At 41.6% G+C, this 21,338-nt stretch overlaps 1 protein-coding gene across 1 annotated transcript; it reads left to right on the top strand.

Moving 5' to 3' along the window:
* Window positions 1-325: 325 nt before the first annotated feature.
* LOC121760476 lies at window positions 326-907 on the top strand. Its single transcript, XM_042156135.1, has 2 exons — window positions 326-422; window positions 540-907. The coding sequence occupies exons 1-2, from the start codon at window positions 326-328 to the stop codon at window positions 905-907; spliced, it is 465 nt and encodes a 154-aa protein (XP_042012069.1).
* Window positions 908-21,338: the final 20,431 nt, after the last annotated feature.

Here is a 21,338-nt window from a genome sequence, read left to right as displayed (position 1 = left end):
TCTTCATGTTAAGTTCATAACATGGATTCACCTTCGGGGTTTTTTTTTTAAAACAAAAACTTAAACTAAAACCTAAGAACTAAAGCAAAAACCTAAACTCACGGTCCACCACTTCATCCCCCCAAACTTATTTACAACAAAGTGTAAAATAAGTTTGTAGAGTCGGTAGGGACGTGAGTAAACTACTAACAAGAAAACATACCTTGAAAATTTCACGTAGAGGTTGGACGAGACGAAAATTCAAAAAATTCAAAAAATCGCGCTGCAAACTACAATTGTGCGGCGGTCGCTGGGGGTTGTCCGGCGGTCGCCGCGGTGAGTCAGAATGTTTCCAGAAACGGTGAGCCCTTCAAGAAAAGACTGGAGCAAGCGGTTAGATAATACCTTGTGGGCTTATCAGACTGCTTACAAGACTCCAATTGGCATGTCACCCTACAAATTAGTTTTCAGAAAAATGTGTCATCTTCCTGTTGGCATCGAACATAAAGCTTACTGGGCGGTAAAGGAAGTGAATATGCAGACCTAAACTTGTGCTAAAGAAAGGAAACTCCAACTGCAAGTGTTGGAAGAGCTTCTACTGGAGTCATACGACGCCGCTATGTGGTATAAGGAGAAAACCAAGCTATGGCATGACAAGTACTTGCGGGTGAAAGAGCTGCAGGTCGGACAAAAGGCGCTCCTATTCCAGTCGAGACTCAAATTGATGCCTGGGAAGTTGAAATCGAAGTCGATAAGGCCATACACCATCGTCGCCCTTAGAGCGAATGGAGCAGTGGAGTTTCAGGGAAGTGACCCAAGCTCTCCTTATTTTCTGGTTAATGGTCACCGTGTGAAACCTTTTAGGGACAACTCAAAGATATGCTCAGTGGAAGAAATTTCACTCCGCATACCCGGTATTTTTGCCTAAACAGATCAATCGGTAAATATCATGGGCGGTCTGCTTGATCAGTTAAGAGGAAATACAGATGGATCAAGTAAACCACCATGATATTTAGAGGTTGTGTAAATAATTGTACATATTATTTCAAAATCATCCAAACAAAGTAAAAAGTTTTAAATATCAAAAATATTTTCGGGACACTCAAACTGTCTGGGTCAGGATGCTGTGCGGAGATATTCTATGATCAATAAATTCTACTTGATCTTGTTGGGCTGGGATCCCTCTTTTACCTAAGTAGTTTTGTTAAAAATTGCTAAGGGTTGAGAAGGCGGGAAACAGACACGTGTCGGAAAAAAGGGGGGAAAACTTGTTAGTGGGAGAGTGGAGCGCCTTTCTGATACGAACATATCAATCATTTCCCCTCTAATTTTCCTCTCCACTACGCCACTCTGAATTCTAACTACCCCTAAGTTTTCTCTGCAGAATCGAAATTCCACCTCAACCCTAGCAACTAAAAATGGCCGGAAACACGGAGAAGATCACGCAAGCAGTGCCGGAAGCAACTTCACGTTATCAATCTCACCCCGCAGGGACGCTTATGCGACGGGGAGCCTAAATGATGAATCCCTCTACCGCGGGAGGACATAATCTGACCACTGTTTCCTCGGGTGTACCCGATGTGATGACTAGGGAAGAGGTGGAGCGGGTGTTGAAGAAAATAAACCTTGACCTTTGACCCTGCGATAACCCTAGAACAATAGATGGCCGGTCTACCTAGTTCAAACCCCATATCGCCAGTACCCTCACAACAATCCAATCAACCCCTCCGGGTGGGAGCTCACCTTGCTGGTATTGAAGAGGGGGAGACGAGTGGTTTGCTGCTCTGACTGGTGTGGAAAGGCCTTTGGGCGAGAAAGGGGAAGAAGATGCTTACAGTGGGACAACGTAGCCTTTGGGTGATGAGGAGGATGGAGAAGCCACGTCTGAGATGGAGGTAGAGAAACCTCAATGATCGAACAGGGAGGAAGAAGTTATTCAACCTGTACCTGCAGAAATTGCCGATGAACAGAATACAAAGAATCCCGCCGGTCATAAAGATGATGTTATGGAATTGTGAGACAAATAACTGTTGATGTTGAGCCAAACCTTATGGCTGAAGTAACAGAGATAGCACGTGTTGAGTTAGTTCCTATGGAGCGGGCGATTGAGAATGAGTCTTCGGAAGAAGTTGGACCAAGCCCTGCTGCAGAAAGAGAGTTTGATTTTGCAGCAGATACTGGAATGCACCCTGCTGGCAAAGAGGAGATAGTTCCCATGGAAGGGGTTACAACAAATCCCGTTGTATCAGGGAGGCAAGAGCTTGTGGTAGTAACAGACGATGATGAAGTTGCTGAGACAGAGTCAGCACGAGAATCCACCAGACAAGAGGTTGGTGGCCATGATGAGAACCCCGCCAAGAGCATGATTGGCAATGTAGTTGGAGCTTCAACACGCCGAACGAGAATCCTCATGGACGGGGAAGCAGAGCACAAAGAATACGATGTCTTTTCCAACCCATAGGGGAGCTGCACATTCAAAGGCGTCCAGAGAGAGAGAACCTTCTGGTCTACAGGAAGAGGCAGCCAGATGCATCCTCAAGGGCTGATGACAACGACAGAGAGAGAAGAGAGCGCAAGAGGAAAGGGAAGGAGATTGCTGAGCCAACAAAGAAGAAGGTTAAACAGCCCTCAAGGGTTGTTGTGATTCAAGAGAGAAACCCAGCGAGGGAAGAAAGGGAGGGGGGAATTTGAGACTGCAAACAATTGGAATGATCTTGAGCTTGTGCGGAAGGTTGCTCGAAATTAAGCCAGTTTCATGCATGAGTTTGTTAACATGTGCTAAGTGTTTTTCTTTTTTGTGTGTTTTATTTTTCATAATCGAGTCTTGTTTAGTCAGTCTAGGTTGTTCTTAGTGTCGGTCAAGGAAAACCATGCATGTAACTTGCCTTCTTCTTTTTTGTGTTCTTTCATACTTGAGGACAAGCATGGTTTAAGTGTGAGCAGTTTGATAAGGCTCGTTTCATGCATAGTTTTTATGGTGAATGATATACTAACTGGGGTGATAATACAAAGAAAAGTGAAGCTTTGGTGTGCAGGATTGGAAATTGGCTAAGAGTTGATACGACTTGATCAAGTGGGAACAAAAGCGAAAAGTTGCCTAGAGTTGGAGCAAGCTGATCAAGCTAGAAAAGACGGAGCAACTGGACCTGGCAGCTGTGCGAGTTGATCAAGAGAAGTCGAAATTAGGAAGCTGCGAAGGATGAGTCAGAAGAGAGAGAAAGAAGAATGTCTTCGTATGCAAGGGTATTAATGACAATTCATGAGGATTTGCCCTAGGAATTGGTGCTGAAGCCGTCCTATAAATAGAAGGAAGGACTTGAGATAAATCATCACGGTATCACAGCAAAATCAAAAAGTCACCGAGAAACACCTTCACTCTTCATCACATAGCCACATCCACACCACTCCAAACAGTAGAATCATGGGGAAAGGAAGCTGAAAGAATGCAGCAAGTCAGTTTACCGAAGGAATACTCTCTTCCGCCGTTCGGAGGGAGAGAGCTTAGTCTTGAGGAATTTTCGTACCCTGTTTCATGTTTTAAGCTCCGAGTGCCGATACTATCTTTATGTTTTAGCTTTCTGTTTGTTTTGAAGATAGCTTGTTTTAAATCCTGTTGATATGAGTTTACTTTTGTTTAATTTCTATTTCTCTTAGTTTTTGATCAGAGAAATTGTTGAATCTGATTTCATTTGCTATTTTAATTTGGATTTCTGTGAAATGTTTGGAGTTATGCAGCTTTCGGTTGGATCCAAACTTGGATCTAGAGTTTGCAAGTTGGATTCGATGTTTTGCATGGTTGATCGCATTTGAATCTTGTTTGATTGCCTAGATCTAGTTTTCTATGGTTTGATTTACGTAGATCTGAATGTTAGTTCTGAGTTGTTGCATGAAATAGGTTAGCTACTGTTAGATCTGCTTCGTACGTGATCCAATTGCATGAATCGAGTTTAAATTCGGTGAATCGTTCTTTTTTAGTATATGTTATGTTTCCGATCCAAAATGACGTTCAAGACCGTGTTTAATTTGGTGTTTTTGGGGAAGAAGACGAGTAGAGTTAGTTAGGAAGTTTCTTGTTCGTATGTGGTGGTCCTGCGAGTTTTCTGTTTTAACATCTACTTAGTTGATCAGTTCAGAATGCTTTTGCTTTGCGCCTATTTAGTTTAGTTGATCTGTCAGAGTTTTGTGTCTTGATCAGTTCAGTTTCAAACTTAATTAATTATTTATCTAGTCGATCTTGGATTTATATATATAGAATTAAATCCTACATAAATCCATAAGACAAAATAAAATTAATTACTATTATCTGAATTTATCTAGGATTTATCTACATAGAATTAAATCTATCAAAATCCATAAAATAAAGATAATTATTCAACTAATTAGTAATTTAATTATATTAAATTTTAGATAATCCATTTAGATATATTCAAATCTTACTCCAAATTATATCTTGAATTATTTCCAAAAATGAATCCAAGGATTTGGAAACCCTAATCAAAATTTGGCACGCAAAGTCACGAGACGAGCCGATGCGACGTCGCGCGGGTTCCACTCGTGTGAGCGTCGTGCATAGGGAAAATTACCCTAATTCAGCACCGCTGCACTCCCACTGAGCCCGCAGCCGCTGCTGCTCGTCTCCACCCATTGCTGTCTATGAACCGCTGATTGGACCACCTGGGCAGTCTATTGGGCTGCTATTGGCTGAAATGAAACTGTCCAGCCTGAACCCAAACAGCCCTAGTCCGGAGCCTGCTCCTGTGCCTTTTTTGTAGCCCCCCGCCACTACTGCATCGTCAGCGCTGCTGCGACGTCGCCTCTGCAGCTGCCGGCTCTGCTGCGCGGATGCAACCATCGAGGCCATTACTTTTCAAGAACTCCAGCCTCATCCGATGCGTGTGCTGCTCCGACCAGTGCGACTCCGATGTTGCGTAACGTTTTATGGAAGATCCATGACGAATAGAGATACACGTTTGAATCACATACATATATGGACAACGATTAATCATATCTTACGTCAATGTAATGATTACCAACAAAGAATATTTGTTAATCAAAACATAATATATACACGTAATGATTAAAAACGTAATTGGAAGTATTGGTTTCCAAGTTATTCTTGTCACACATAAAAATGTAAACAAATAATTACCCAACGTAATTAACACGGTGCTTATTATTTGGGAATTGGTCAAAAACCCTAGCCAGGCAATTGGCGTGAGCCGCTCAAAACCTTCTTCGTGTTCTTCGCATTTATCAATATCAAAATGATATAAATAACAACACAACGAAGAAACTCATACATTCAAGCAATTCACATGACATGAAATTAATCCACATAATCAGAGCCAATTTTGGCTCTGATACCAATTGTTGGAGATTGGTGCCCCTTGCACAGCGGAAGTCATGCATAAACAAATAGATCATGCACACAGATCTATTTGACTTATTATGGGATCAATTAACCACATGTTAAACAATCAATTGCTTTCTAGAACGCACATACATTCATGCTTAAGGAAATTAAACCCTTATTCATGAATTTCTACAGTTTAGAATTACCGACCTGATTCTCCAAAGAATCGTCGATTGCTTGCGCCTTCTACACGAGATGATCTTCGTAATCAACCATGAATCTTCTAATCTGTATCCCGAACTCAGAATCTGACCTTTGGGTGGGCAAAGCTTGTCAGAATTGAAAAGGGCTTGATTAGAAAGGAGACAGATTTTCAAGTCTAGAGAGAACTGAAAATATCATTCACTCCAGAGAGAGAGGAACGAAATTTTTGAGTTAATTATTAATTAATCTCCTTTCTAATCTCCTTTTATATAGAGTTATGATGGTCATATTAGGGATTCATGGAGGTTGAACTTGGGCCAAACCTAGACTTTTACTAATTAAATTGAGCCTCAATTTAATACAAGTCCAAACATAATATTATTATCAGCCACTACAGTAAAATAATATTGACTGCCCGTCCAATCCCAAATTACGAGTAATCCGAGCTTTACCTCTTTAATTTATTATTTCCCGTGTTTAAGATATAAATATCTATTAATTAATTTAAGTCTGCTATTTGACTTTAATTAATTAATATCTTTTTCCAAGAGTTGTCAGTTCAAAATCTTTATTTATTATTCTGGAATAAATTCCAACCGGCCGGGTTTCTAAATAATAAAACCTTTTTCAAACACCTCTTGAGGATATTATCAAATTGGACTCACCCAGCACACGATTCATTGCAATAACAATACTAGCACCTCTAGACATTGTGTCACGACCGCCCCTAGGGTTAATAAAAGCGGGCGATCGCGACTAAAAGGGGCTTAATGGACAGGCATAGAAGACTAGGGTTTTCAACAAGAGTTTGACCAAGAATTTAAGTTTAATAAATAAAACAACCAAAAGTATTTATGTTCAACAAGTAAATGACTAAGGGTTTAGCATTTATTCAAAATAAGTAACGAGTTTGCAAATATCCCAAATGAAACAGTTTTTGAATTTAAATAAAAAGTATGTAAAGCCAACATCACAGCGGAAGCATCCAAGATAAGAGTGACGTCATGTGTGAAGACACGACGACACTCGGAGTTTCAAAACGACCATAGTTTATTATTAATTCCTGCTCAACACCACCAACCGCTCGTCGCTGCTCAACCTGCACATAGAGAAAACATATGCAGGGCTGAGTACTTTTGAAAATACTCAGTGGCTCATGCCGAAAACATTTTAAATAAGAGTACATATTATCATGCCATACGTAGGTAACCATCGGGGTTTGAGCTTTATAAAGGCATGAGGCACCAAAATATTTTCCATTGTTCAAAATAGCGACTGCGCAGTCATTTTTCCCCATCGTCATCAACCATATCTGCCAATACATGACAAGGAATGCAGCCGCAAACCAGGTCACTAGACCGGCCAGCCCGTACGCTAGCACACAGTCTACCATAGGTGTACACTAATCCAAGTAGGGTTTGCGGCCCTACGAGGACCCGAATTTGATTTATATAACAGTGGCAACAGCCACATCAGATAGGCACGTTAAAACAAATCACGGCATGATAATCGCTTTAAACCACCCTTATAGCTCCACAGTCATACGTAAAAGATTTTAGTAAAAGAAAACCCACAAAAATGTAGGGTAGAAAAGAAGCCCACCTCGACCGTTTAGATTTCGACTACTGCTTTCCCTTTGTTATCACGATTCGCGCACGAGTTATTACCTTTAGATAATATATATATCTTATCAGTCACAACCATCGACTTAAAATTTATGCATGTCCCTAACTTTCCTTTTTCCCCATCAACATATGGAATTCACCTCATAGCATACCTCTTTGCATATCACATCACTCCATCACATATATAATTCATGTATGTCATTCATAACATAATAATATAGTTGTTTTTGTAAAGGTAGAAATCTGGCAGCACTGCGCCACTATTTTGTAAAAATCATTCAAAATTCACCCGACTTCCGTTGGGGCTAAAACTTTACCACAATACAGTAGACTCATCTAATAACTTCCAGTTTAAATTTCATGTCAAAATAACCCTTTTTGGTCGGTCAAAAAGGACAACGTAACCTACTGGTCGAGAAAACATATTCTGCCAGAAATATGCAGTTAACTTTAAAAATTCACCAAAAATCCATCTTTAATCCAAATGAGTTGAAATTCACACACAACATAGAAGACATTAAGAAATTTACTCAGGAAAAAGAATCGATCAAATCGGAGTTCATTTGGTTGGTAAAATGAATGTCGGAACATACTGTCCAAACTTACAGCTTTTCATGCCTTTAAAAATTCGAATTAGGGTTTATCCCTATTTATTCAAAATAAACCTTTTCATGGGTTTAACACACAAACATGCTCAAAAGGGTCCTTATACTCATGCTCTCATAACATCATACATCATTCACCATAGATTTATTAATTCATCAAACAAATTCATTCAAAGCGCAATCAAACATACACACACAAATTCCCACCGATTGAATCCCTTAGATTTGAAATCCCTACACTCTCTACATGCATGAGGGAGTCAAAGAATGTTTAGATGGGGAGGAAAGAAGAATAGGGTCTGATTTTTACCTCTCTTGGACGAAACAAACGGTAGGAATGAATAAAAACCTTGCTTCTTCAACAATCTCTTGGAAAATTCGAAAGGATCTTGAATAGAGTAGAAGAACAAGTGTGGGAGAGTGGAGAAGAGGGAGGGGGCGTGTGATTGAGGTGGGAGGCGTGTGATTTGAGGTAGGGTTTAGGAGTCTTTTATTTATAGAGTTTAGGGACTAGAATATCTCCCAATTAATTAGAGAATAATTGGAGAATAATCACAATAAAGATGGGAGAGATTTGAGGAGATTTGATGGAGGTAATTGGCGTGTAATTGATGGAGAAATGAGGAGGATATTTCGAAAATCATGGCTATTTAATTAGCCTTTGATTTAAATTTGGTGTTCTCACGGAGCAGAATAAAATAATACGGAGCAGGAAAATTAATAAAAATCCTCCCAAATAATATGATAGTAGGCGTGTGAAATATTATCCCACAAGGAATAATTTCCAAATCTTTAATAAAATAGAGTAGGGAAAGATTTGCTAGGACATTCCAATTAAAACATGGAAAGAAATAATTAAGGGATCAAAATAAATAATGAATAATTTCCTTCTCCTACAAATTAGGAGATTTCGAATCCCCCTAAGAAAATAATAGGGGCCGATTTTTATCAAGAAGGAAGTAAGGTAATTAGGCTTTAGGATTTAATTTGGATAATTATCCCAAAACAAATAATTAAATCCAAGAAATAGAATTTCTCTCCAATAATTTGGTAGTGGCCAATATTTCCACAATAAAAGGACAAGGTAATTATTTATGATTCTATCTTAAATCTTACTCCCCTTAAAAAATATAATTCACCGCAATATATTTCATTCCACATCAATTAATTTAAGTCACGCCATAAAATCAACGAAATTGACTAGGTCAAATCAAAATTAGGTCATCGAATCAATCACATAACAATTCATCATTTAATTCGTGACAATCAAAGCAATAAATGCAACGTCTTAGAGTTCCAAAATTAGGGTTCGAAAAGTGGGGCGTTACACATTGATCACCACTACCCAAGATATCAGGATTCTTGGATTGCAAAAAATTTGCACCATTTGATAAATCAAAGTAGTGCATAATCAATATTGTATGCTCAATGTTATATCAACAATGATTAAAAAATAACAATCACCGAGACCTCGCCTATCAGTAAATAGCCAGAAAGATTTATCTCAACTGTTAGATCCTTCAATGCTATACCACATCAGTGTCGTTTATTTCCTAAGGTAAGGAAACATGCAGACTGACACTGCAACCTTTCATGATAGGTAGCCAAAGCCTATCTAGGTTGTGAAATTCTCTTTCTCTTCTACAAAGAACTGAATGCGTCACCTTCTGTGAACGTCGTTCACGACTAGTCTACTATGTAGAAGAATTAGACTTGTTTGCTTCTTATACATTTAAATGTTTGAGAAACATCTTATAAATGCACAAGCGACATCAATGCGATAAAATTACTTCTTCTTGCCTTGGGTTAAAAGTGGATTGTAGAGTTTATTGTATACAAGCAATTCTATTCGTGCAATATGCTCGAAATATGCTTTTCAGTATACCAATCCTAACAAAATCGCAAATTAAAATCTTCGTTACTACGAAGTTTAGAAATAAAAGAACAACATAAGAAGAAAGAAAAAAACGTATCCCTAAATGTAACACCCTAACCCTTATGACTTATTGTCTTTTACTAAACAAATACAAATTAAAGTAAAGAAATCACATATTGATTTCATCATCATAAAAAATACAACAATTACATAATCCATCATTTATTAGGCTTATCCACACATATGCTAAATCATCACATATAACCATAAAAAAGTTCATCTCTATATGCATATGCCTCTCTGTTCAATTTATTATTATGTGACATGGAGAAGGAGAGAGGGAGAAGAATAATCGTGTGGGAGAGAGAGGAAATGGAGGGAGGCATTTTTTTTAATTGCTAGGTTTAGGGTTTCTCATGTATTTGTAGAGTGCAGAACATTATATTTAATTAAATAAATTAAAGATTTGAAAAGATATGGAAGAGTGGAAGTTGGCGTGAATTAGGAGAGAAAATTAGGAGGAATTCGAAATCTAGGCTACTTAATTAGCCTATGATTTAATTTGGTATTTCACGGAGTAAAATAAAATAATACGGAGCAGAATAAAAATAATAATACTCCCAAAAATATATGGAGTAGGCGATTTTCTTCCTTCTCCCATAAGGAATTAAACTCAAATCCTAATAAAAATAGGATATGGCAAGATCTCCTTAGGTATGGTAAGATTTGCTAGAATATTTATATTTAATCATGGAAGGGAATAAATAAGGGATCAAAATATATAATAAACAATTCCTTCTTCCCTTAAATAAGGGGAATTTCGAAATCTCCCTAGGAATAAGGTAGGGGTCGAATTTCTCATGAAGAAATAAAGAATAATCGGGTTCTGGATTTAGTTATGATAATTATCCCAACAAATAATTAAATCCAGGAAAAAATAGAATTCCTCTCCAATAAATAATAGTAGTCGAAAATTTCAAATAAAAAGGGCAAGGTAATTATTGATGATCCTATTTAATCTCACTCACCCTTAGAAAATAATTCACCACAATATATTTCACCCCGCATCGATGATTCAAACAGTCACGTCATAATTCAACAAGATTGACTATTCCACATTCTCGTCACGTCTTCAACGATATTGACCATTCAATGGCCACGTCATTTCTCCAACAATGTTGACTATTCAAACCAAGTCTCAACTCCAAAGCACAATAAGGTCACATAGAAATCAAGCAATTAATTCACTCGTCAATTAATCCACATACTTCACGGCATTAAAACATTTAATGCAAAATTTTAGGGTTAAAAAATTAGGGTTCAAGAAGTGGGGCGTTACATCATACCACTCTTAAAAGAAATTTCGTCCCGAAATTTGGTACCTTCATGAGAAGAGTTCAGGGTACAATTCTATCATCTTGTCCTCAAGCTCCCCACGTCGCCTCTTCGTGCCCGTGGTTTCTCCACAACACTTTCAAATTCTGAACCTTTAAGTCCAGGATCATTTGGGGTCTCTCCTCGTAGCTCAAGTCGGAATTCAACGCAACTTCTTCATAATGAATCACATGCTTTGGGTCGAACAAGTATTTCTGCAACTGTGATACATGAAAGACGTTATGAACATTTCTGAGACTTGGCGGTAGCGCCAGTCGGTACGCAACGGGTCCTACTCCTTCTAGAATTTCATAAGGCCCAATAAATCACGGTTTCAACTTACCCTTAACACCAAAACGCATTATCCCTCTCGACGGGGATACTTTGAGGAAAACTTTGTCGCCTGCTTGGAATTGCAAGTCGGTTCGTCGGACATCCGCGTACGACTTTTGTCTGTCCAGAGCTTCTTTGATCTTTTCACGAATTTGTCGAACAATTTTAATCATTTCTTCAACTGCATCAGGTCCAAGTACTCTTCGTTCGATAACTTCGTCCCAATAGAGCGGCGATCTACACTTTCTTCCATACAAGGCTTCGTACGACGCCATGTTTATCGCTGCTTGGAAACTGTTGTTGTAAGCGAATTCGATCAGCGGTAGCACCAATTCCCAACTTCCTCCGCGGTCGAGCACCACGGCTCTCAACATGTTCTCGAGAGTTTGGATCGCCCCCTCGGATTGTCCATCGGTCTGCGGGTGAAATGTCGTGTAAAAAATATAAATCGAGTTCCAAGCTCGCGTTGCAGACTCATCCAAAATCTTGAAGTGAATTTCAGGTCACGGTCGGACGTGAATGTCACTGGGACTCCATGCAGTCGCACTATTTCCGTTATGTAGATCTGAGCTAGCTTGCTCGATCCATGCGTTACGGGAATCGGTATGAAATGCGCACACTTGGTGAGTCGGTCTATAATTACCCATATGTCAGTATTCCCTTTTTGCGTCTTTGACAATGCCGTCACAAAATCCATGGTGATGTGCTCACATTTCTACTCGGGAAATTCTAGTGGTCGCAACTTTCCATACGGTCGTTGATGTAGAGCCTTCACTTGTTGGAAGGCTAAGCAGCGCTCCACAAATGCCGCTATGTCTCTCTGCATGCCATTCCACCAAAAGGACTTTTTCAAGTCTTGATACATCTTCGTGCTTCCCAGGTGAGCGGTGTATGGAGTCTCATGAGCTTCACTCATGATCTCGTTCTTGAGTTCCACGTCGTTTGGTACGTACAGTCTCCCTTCAAAAATGAGGGCGTTGTCGGACTCCTCACTAAAGCTTCCAGATTTGCTAGTTTTCACTTTAGTTCGAATTTCTCCAAGTTTCGTATCCATCTATTGTGCTGCAATGATTCTCATTCTTAGATTAGGTTCAACCACTAAGGTGGCAATTCGGCCTTCCACTGTTTCAGGTGCCCTTACCACTTCCAATTGTATTTTACTAAACTCTCGTATTAGACTTTCCTCTTCCGTCAGAAAAGCAGCTAGTTGCGAAAGGTTCCTTCGGCTCAAAGCATCTGCCACTACATTTGCTTTGCCCGGGTGGTAGTTGATGCCACAATCGTAGTCCTTTACTAATTCGAGCCATCTTCGTTGTTGCATGTTCAAATCTTTCTGCTCGAAGAAATATTTCAGGCTCTTGTGGTCCGTAAAGATTTCACATCGAACTCCGTAGAGATGGTTCCTTCAAATCTTTAGGACATGTACTACTGTTGCTAGCTCTAAGTCGTGGGTTGGGTAGTTCAACTCGTGCGGTCTCAATTGTCGTGACGCGTAGGCGATCACTTTGTTGTTCTGCATCAACACGTATCCTAGTCCCACCTTCGAATCGTCAGTGTAGACTACATAGTTCACTCCAGGCTCCGGCACAGCTAACACTGGCGCGGTGGTCAATTTCTCCTTCAAAAGTTGAAAGCTCGCTTCACACTCCGGGGTCCGATTGACTTTGACTCCTTTCTTGAGTTGTTGGGTCATTGGTCTCGCTATCCTGGAGAACTTTTCTATGAACCTTCGGTAGTATCCTGCCAATCCCAGGAATCTCCAAATCTCGTTCGGTGTCGACGGTGACTTCCATTGTTGTACAACCTCAACTTTGGCGGGATCCACTTGGATTCCTTCTGCCGATACAATATGTCCAAGAAAGTCTACTTCCTTCAGCCGAAATTCACACTTGCTAAATTTGGCGTACCGCTTCTCGGTCCTCAACGTCTCCAAAGTGATTCGTAGATGCTCCTCGTGCTCCTTCCCGTTCTTCAAGTAGACAAGGACGTCATCTATGAAGACCAAAATGAATATATCCAAGTACGGATGGAATACCTGGTTCATCAAGTCCACAAATACCGCAGGTGCATTCGTTAGACTGAACGGCATCACAACGAACTCATAGTCACCATATCTTGTACGAAATGCGGTCTTCGGTATGTCCTCCCTTCGAACTCTCAGTTGGTGATATCCGGACCTTAAGTCCATCATTGAAAACACGTCGGCTCCTCGGAGTTGGTCAAACAGGTCATCTATCCTCGGCAGTGGATACTTGTTCTTGAGAGTCAATTTGTTCAACTCTCTATAGTCGATACACATTCTCATCAACCCGTCCTTTTTCATGACGGAAAGCACCGGTGTGCCCACACGGTGAGACACTAGGCCTAACGAATCCTAGGTCCATGAGCTCTTGAAGTTGTATCTTGAGTTCCTCCAACCCCTTGGGCGCCATTCGATATGATGCCTTAGACACAGGTGCGGCTCCTGGTTCGAGGTCGATCGTAAACTCCACTTGTCGATCTGGCGGCGGTACAGACAAAGCTTCAGGAAAAACGTCTAGAAATTCTCGTACAACGGCAACATCTTCCACTTTCCTTCCCCCTTTCTCCTCTCCTTGTAGATAGACAAGATAAGCAGGACGCCCTTTTCTCACCATCGTACTAGCTTGGAGCGTGGAGATGATAGATGTTCGCCGGTTCATCGAGATTCCATAGAATATGGTGGGTTCCTTCCCCGGGGCTTGCAGAGATATTTGTCTCTCCTTGCAACGAATCGTCGCAAAATTCGCGGTCAACCAATCCATCCCTAAAATTACGTCGATATCTCCCATCGCCATAACTTGCAGATCGTGAGCGACTAACTTAAGGTTTTCCCATAACGATTTCTTCGTTCGACCATGTTCGAGAGATTTCTATTATCTCACCCACTGGTGAAGACACTACCATCTTATGTTCAGATTTGCTAACAGGCAAGCTCAATGTATTCACACACAAATCAGATACGAATGAATGTGATAGGCCCGTATCAAACAACACAACGACAGGAGTGTTGAGAATTTTGCCCTTACCTGTCAGGTTTCCTTTTTCGCGATCACCTCGCTCCATCTTCGGTTGTTTTTGTTCCAACGCGTACGCTCTAGCTTGAGTCGGAAGTCTTGGGCGGTGGGGTTGTTGTTGTTGTGACAGCTCGTCGTGATTTCCTCTCGATTCACCGTGCGGTGCCCTTGGTTGCTGACGGGATCCTTGATCGTTCTGCCTTGATCCCGATCCTTCTTTCTTGCTCGGACAGTCCCTAGAGAAGTGACCATTCCCTCCGCAGTTGTAACACTTGGTAACGTTTTGATGTCGACATTCTCCGAAGTGATACTTAGAGCACACGTTGCACTGTGGTGCCCTGGATCGGTAGTCTCCTCTCTTACTAGAAGTATATTGTCCTCCTCCGTGTTGAGATCGATGCTGACTCGACTGGTACCGTTTTCCGTCGTATGTAGTCCTAGAATCATCCCACTCCCTTTTCTCCCGGGAGTGGTGTGATGACGAGGTAGTGATTTCCTTGGCTCTCTCCTTAGGCATCGCTGCCTCAATATCCAGTGCTAGAGCTAGTGCTTCCACGTAGGGGAGTCTCCCACGGCTTGCCAAAGACATCTTTATCTCGTGCCTTAGTCCCTCGCGGAACTTATTAAACAGCTTCTCGTCAGTATCGACTTGATCAGGTGCGTAAAGTGCACAGTCATACTCCGTCACGGTCATACGTCCTTGGGTCAGATTGTAGAATTCAGACGCCTTCGCCTTCCGGTAGCTCTTCGGCATGTACTTGCTATACACTTCCGCCTTGAAGCCTTCCCAAGTCATTCCTTCTGCTTGGTCTCGGGGCATTGTCTTCATCCTGGTGTCCCACCAAAAGTCAGCAGCGTCGGTTAGTTGGTAGTTCACACAACTTAACCGTTCTCGATCATTGCATCCTAGGATTGCAAAAATTCGCTCCAGTGCGTGTATCCATGATTCGGCCTTGGCCGGTTCTCCCATTCCATCGAAAACGGGTGGTTTCTGTTCTAGGAAAAGCCTTACTATTTCCCGATCGACTAGGGGTGGGGGAGGTGGTGGCGGCGGAATTGGTTGCGTCTCGTTTTCCTCATTCGCTGGCTGAGGTGTCGGTTCTCGGTTATTGCATCCTGGCGGCATTCTGATTTATCATAACACGAATTATTTTCCAAATTTGCAATAGTCATGTGGCAGTTGACAACCAATGTCCATGGAACAATTGTATAGAAGGAAGATGGAATGCTCTCGCAACACAAGATAACAAAAGTCCGTCGCATAGAAGGATAGCAAGAGAGCAGTGTCAAAGTTTTATCATATCAAAGATCGGTTGCGCCATAAGATGACAAAAGGGTCATTACTCATTAGCAAAAGGGGCAATTGTACATTAATGTCACAAAGAAAGTTGTGCTACTGAGTAGCGAATTATAAGGCGCAAGAAGGCATTAAAAGATGGTTGTATAATAGGATGGCGTAATGTGATGATAGGATGAGATAGCAAAGACAAATTTCACAATGGCAATGAAAAAGACATAATGAGAGGTTATTGCACCATAAGGTGGTAAATGAAAATTCCCCATGGCATATCAAATCAAAACGTTGCCTCAACGAGGTCTTAGTATCAAACGCAAAACGGTAGAAGGGTAGCAAAAAAATATGGCGAAATAGTGAAAGTCGAATAAAACAATTAAAACATGGGGGGAACAAAACAATGTATTCCACGACTATCATCTTTAGTCAACTCCGTTCATGTCCTCTTCCAGGTCCTCGGAATCTCCAACACTTTCCATATCCAATTCATGCCCTTCCTCGTCCACTCCTCCAGCATGTGGGGGCGGAGGGGTTATCGTGCGCCTATCCTCTACATTTCCGTGTATGACCAAAGGGTTAGACGTAAGTGCCCTAAGCCTTGGTTTCCTAGGAACGTGAGCGACATGCGGCTCTTCATCATAACGATACTTCCACCGGCGGGCTTGACCCGGTGAGATCTTATGCGCAGGTGGACGAAGCGGAGGTCTAAACCCTAAACCCGAGGGTAGTATCATATCAAGAATGAATGAAATTTCATTTTCGAGGCAAAAAGGTTCGTGTGTTTTCGCGTTTCGTTGAATCGCAGTACGCCGACCTCCCCATAGGCTGCTCGCCTCGCATTAGGCATTTCGCACCTCCACGTTCATTATTATCATAAAGTTTTACATTCATCGCACTATTTGTAATTATGTAAGGTTGCAAGAGAAAAACGTTTGCAATATGAGTTGTTTCATAATGTAGTCGAATAATAGCAATCACACTTCGCGTTTCACCATCTCACGTGAATTATGCGAATTATACAACTAGGTATAGCGGCATGCTCAAGTTCACTCTCATAGATATTGTCTCATAATGCAATCGAATAATCGCAATCATATAAAACTTCATTCATCCTACTCATATAGGTTTATGTCACGACCGCATTTTCTAAGGATAGAAAACACGGTTGATCGCGACTAATGGGGGAATTAAGAAGCGGGGAAGAAGGGGGAAAACAATCAAGGGGTACGACATGTAGATCAAAAGGCGAAATTCCATTATCAAATCAAAGTTTCAAATCCCGAAAGTACATAACGTGAATGACATAGTTTGACAATTCAAAGGAAATAAAAGAAATTCTTAAAACATAGAGTAGCGGAAGCAATTGAGAGTTTGGCTACTACTATGTATGAAGACACAATAGTAACCGGAACAGTTATTGAATACAATTCCGGAATCATTGCTCAACATCCTCCGCCTCCCGTCCTCGCTCAACCTGTACATAGGGAAAACATATGCAGGGGCTGAGTACTTGATGCACCCAGTGAACACATGCCCGAAATACATTTATTGATAGAATTATGTCAGCCATCATTGAGTGAAACTCGGGTTTTCTTTAAAAGGCCGAGAAATACTAAAATCATTCCTTTAATAAAATAGTGCCCGCGCGGACAATCGTCATCCTCCATCATATACCATATCTGAACCATCATGTGAAACGAGAATGTGGCCACAAACTCGATCATTGGACCGGCCGACCTAAGGGACGGCTCACGATCCACATCAGTGCACTAGCCTAATTAGGGCTTGGACCCTAGTTAGACCCGAATTTGTTAACCATCAAAATCTAGTAGAACATTATTCTAGTAGACAATCAGATAGACAATTCAAAACATAAAGTACGGCATGACATAATATTTAAACCACCCTTATCTCACCATAAACATATCAATTGCAACTAAAGAGTTTAAGTAATAAAGCCTACCTCAAAAGCTTAGAGTTTTCCTTAAGTAGCTTCTCGTTCCGACTTTTAGCAGCCGTGCGAACCACCTTTTCAGAAAATACATAAAGTACACATCAATCTCGGTAACGAAGACATTTAGAATGCATGCACTCTAATTAGAATCTTTTATTTCTCTTTCTCGGTTTTCGTGCATTTTCGGTTATTCGGTGGCCGCCCAAGGCATCTCGTGCGACGCTGGTTGGCCGCTTACGCTCGTTCTTTCCTTCGTTGGTTCCTCGTATTTTCCGTGACGTCGAAAATAATTTAAAAAAAAAGAATTATTTAAGCGTATACTTTAATTATCGCAATTATTTACCTTTGAAAAGTACTATTTCATGCTTAGGGTAAATTATTCATTCTTCAAACGTTCTGAGCTTTAATTAAATAATTTCCCGCGATTTAAATGAAGCTCGGAACGTTTGAAGAATGAATAATTACCCCTAAGCATGAAATAGTACTTTTCAAAGGTAAATAATTGCGATAATTAAAGTATACGCTTAAATAATTTTTTTTTTTTGAAATTATTTTCGACGTCACGGAAAATACGAGGAGCCAACGGAGGAAAGAACGAGCGTAAGCGGCCGACCGGCGTCGCACGCGACGCCTTGGGCGGCCGCCGAATAACCAAAAATACACCAAAACCGAGAAAGAGAAATAAAAGATTCTAATTAGAGTGCATGCACTCTAAATGTCTTCGTTACCGAGATTGATGTGTACTTTATGTATTTTCCGAAAAGGTGGTTCGCACGGCCGCTAAAAGTCGGAACGAGAAGCTACTTAAGGAAAACTCTAAGCTTTTGAGGTGGGCTTTATTACTTAAACTCTTCAGTTGCAATTGATATGTTTATGGTGAGATAAGGGTGGTTTAAATATTATGTCATGCCGTACTTTATGTTTTGAATTGTCTATCTGATTGTCTACTAGAATAATGTTCTACTAGATTTTGATGGTTAACAAATTCGGGTCTAACTAGGGTCCAAGCCCTAATTAGGCTAGTGCACTGATGTGGATCGTGAGCCGTCCCTTAGGTCGGCCGGTCCAATGATCGAGTTTGTGGCCACATTCTCGTTTCACATGATGGTTCAGATATGGTATATGATGGAGGATGACGATTGTCCGCGCGGGCACTATTTTATTAAAGGAATGATTTTAGTATTTCTCGGCCTTTTAAAGAAAACCCGAGTTTCACTCAATGATGGCTGACATAATTCTATCAATAAATGTATTTCGGGCATGTGTTCACTGGGTGCATCAAGTACTCAGCCCCTGCATATGTTTTCCCTATGTGCAGGTTGAGCGAGGACGGGAGGCGAAGGATGTTGAGCAATGATTCCGGAATTGTATTCAATAACTGTTCCGGTTACTATTGTGTCTTCATACATAGTAGTAGCCAAACTCTCAATTGCTTCCGCTACTCTACGTTTTAAGAATTTCTTTTATTTCCTTTGAATTGTCAAACTATGTCATTCACGTTATGTACTTCGGGATTTGAAACTTTGATTTGATAATGGAATTTCGCCTTTTGATCTACATGTCGTACCCCTTGATTGTTTTCCCCCTTCTTCCCCGCTTCTTAATTCCCCCATTAGTCGCGATCAACCGTGTTTTCTATCCTTAGAAAATGCGGTCGTGAAAGAATGGTATCAGAGCGATTTTTTTTCTTTCCGCTCTGGACCGAGAGTCGTTTATTCAATCTAGTCTAGACTCATTTTGCTAGACTAAAAGAGTATCCATTTAAGGCTCAACACTCCGTCTCACTGCGCTCAACAAGAAAGAAGGTAAAAGTTTGAACGAGACATGTTGGAAGTGATAACGAATGGGAATGTTTGAGAAGTAGACTTCAACAGCCTTTGGTGTAGGCTAGTCGTTCATACGAATATCTTCGTTGATAACGATACAAGTATTGATGGAACGAATGGGGCACGAATTCCAAGGGATGATGAGATGACGAGATAAGGACAACCACCACCACCACCTCCACCACCGCCACAGCCGGAACGAAACATTGAGAAGGAGTTTCGGAAGGAACGTCCTCCCGTTTTTGATGGAATAGGAGATCCGGCCAAGGCTGAGACCTGGATTCGGGCCATAGAACGTATCTTCAAGTTCCTAAGGTGCACCGATCAGGAGCACGTATCGTGCGTGACCTACCAGCTCACGGGGTCCGCGGAATTTTGGTGGGAGACCAAGCAGCGAACGATGTCGCAGGAACAACTGGACGCCCTAACTTGGGAAGACTTTAAGGAGGAACTCTATGATAAGTATATCCTGAGGAGTTACCGCAAGGCTAAGGAGGCCGAGTTCTACAATCTGAAGCAGGGGCGGATGATAGTGACTGAATATGACCGTGCCCTATGTGACATGTCGCGATACGCACCGGAGCAGGTGAATACTGACGAGAAAATGTCGGAGAAGTTTTGTGCCGGTCTGAGGAAAGAAATAAGAATGGCTCTAGCATGCCGTGGAAGACTCTTGTATGCCGAGTCATTGTCTCGTGCATTGGACGTGGAGGAAGCGATGCCACGGGAAAAGACAGTTACACCCACACCGCCGACCCCACCGCAGAATTTCCGAGATAAGAGGAAGTGGGACGGGAACCGCGAACCCTTTGACAACAAGAGGTTCCAGGGTACCCCAAACTCTGCTCGGGGCAAAGGAAAGCAAGCTGCTCCATACCAAAGTGGAGATTTCCGTCATAGAGCACCTCCCTGCGCCAAGTGCCAGAAAAACCACATAGGGGAGTGCAGAGTCGGGACAAACGTGTGCTACAAGTGTGGTGGAGTTGGACACTTCGCCAAAGAGTGCTCGAGCAACAATAACGCTGGTGTTGGGGGAACACCGAATGGGCCTCGAGGGAATCCCACACCACCTCAGCAGCCACAACAGCGTCGCCAACCATATCCCACTCAAGCTAGGGCCTATGCCTTGGGACGCAAGCAAGCTAAAGCCCCACAGGGAGATCCAAAACAAGATAATCTTGCATCGATAATCTGGCAGGTATGGGAACGCTACTTGACATGCCTGTTGCTGTTCTGTTTGATACGGGTGCGTCACACTCCTTTATATCGCACTCCTGCGTAAATGCTTTAAGACTTCCTGTTGATGAACTTGAACATAAGATGAATGTGAACTCACCGGTAGGAGGCCTTATAGACCTTTCACAATCTTGCTCGAACATAGAATTTATGATGGGAGAACTTAACTTAGTGGCTCACAACCTACATGTTATGCCAATGAAAAACGTTGACATTATTCTGGGGATGGACTGGCTAGCTGAAAACTATGCCCCGGGGAAGGAGCCCTCTACTTTCCACGGGATTTCGATGAATCAGCGGACTTGTGTGATATCGGCACTTCAAGCAACTATGATGATTAGAAAGGGGCGTCCTGCCTATCTCATTTATCTACAAGGATATGACAAGAAAGAAAAGAAAGTTGAAGATGTGGCGGTAGTACGTGAGTTTCCCGACGTGTTTCCCAACGCATTGCCAGGCCCTCCGCCTGATCGACAATTGGAGTTTACTATCGATCTGGAACCAGGAGCCGCACCAGTATCGAAGGCACCTTATAGGATGGCACCAAAAGAGTTGGAAGAACTCAAAATCCAGCTACAAGAACTTTTGGACTTGGGTTTTATCCGACCCAGTGTATCGCCGTGGGGAGTACATGTGCTGTTTGT

The sequence above is a fragment of the Salvia splendens genome, chromosome 13 (genome assembly GCF_004379255.2).
Source record: "Salvia splendens isolate huo1 chromosome 13, SspV2, whole genome shotgun sequence".
Taxonomy (NCBI): Eukaryota; Viridiplantae; Streptophyta; class Magnoliopsida; order Lamiales; family Lamiaceae; genus Salvia; species Salvia splendens.
The sequence above is the reverse complement of the archived record's forward strand: the minus strand, read 5'-3'. Positions and strand labels throughout refer to the sequence as shown.

Excerpts from the sequence above, each read along its gene's own strand:
- LOC121760476 (XM_042156135.1), top strand. The coding sequence starts at position 326 with ATGTTTCCAGAAACGGTGAGCCCTTCAAGAAAAGACTGGAGCAAGCGG. Across the intron at positions 423-539 it reads TGCTTACAAGACTCCAATTG|AAAGGAAACTCCAACTGCAA; the intron begins GCATGTCACCCT and ends CTTGTGCTAAAG.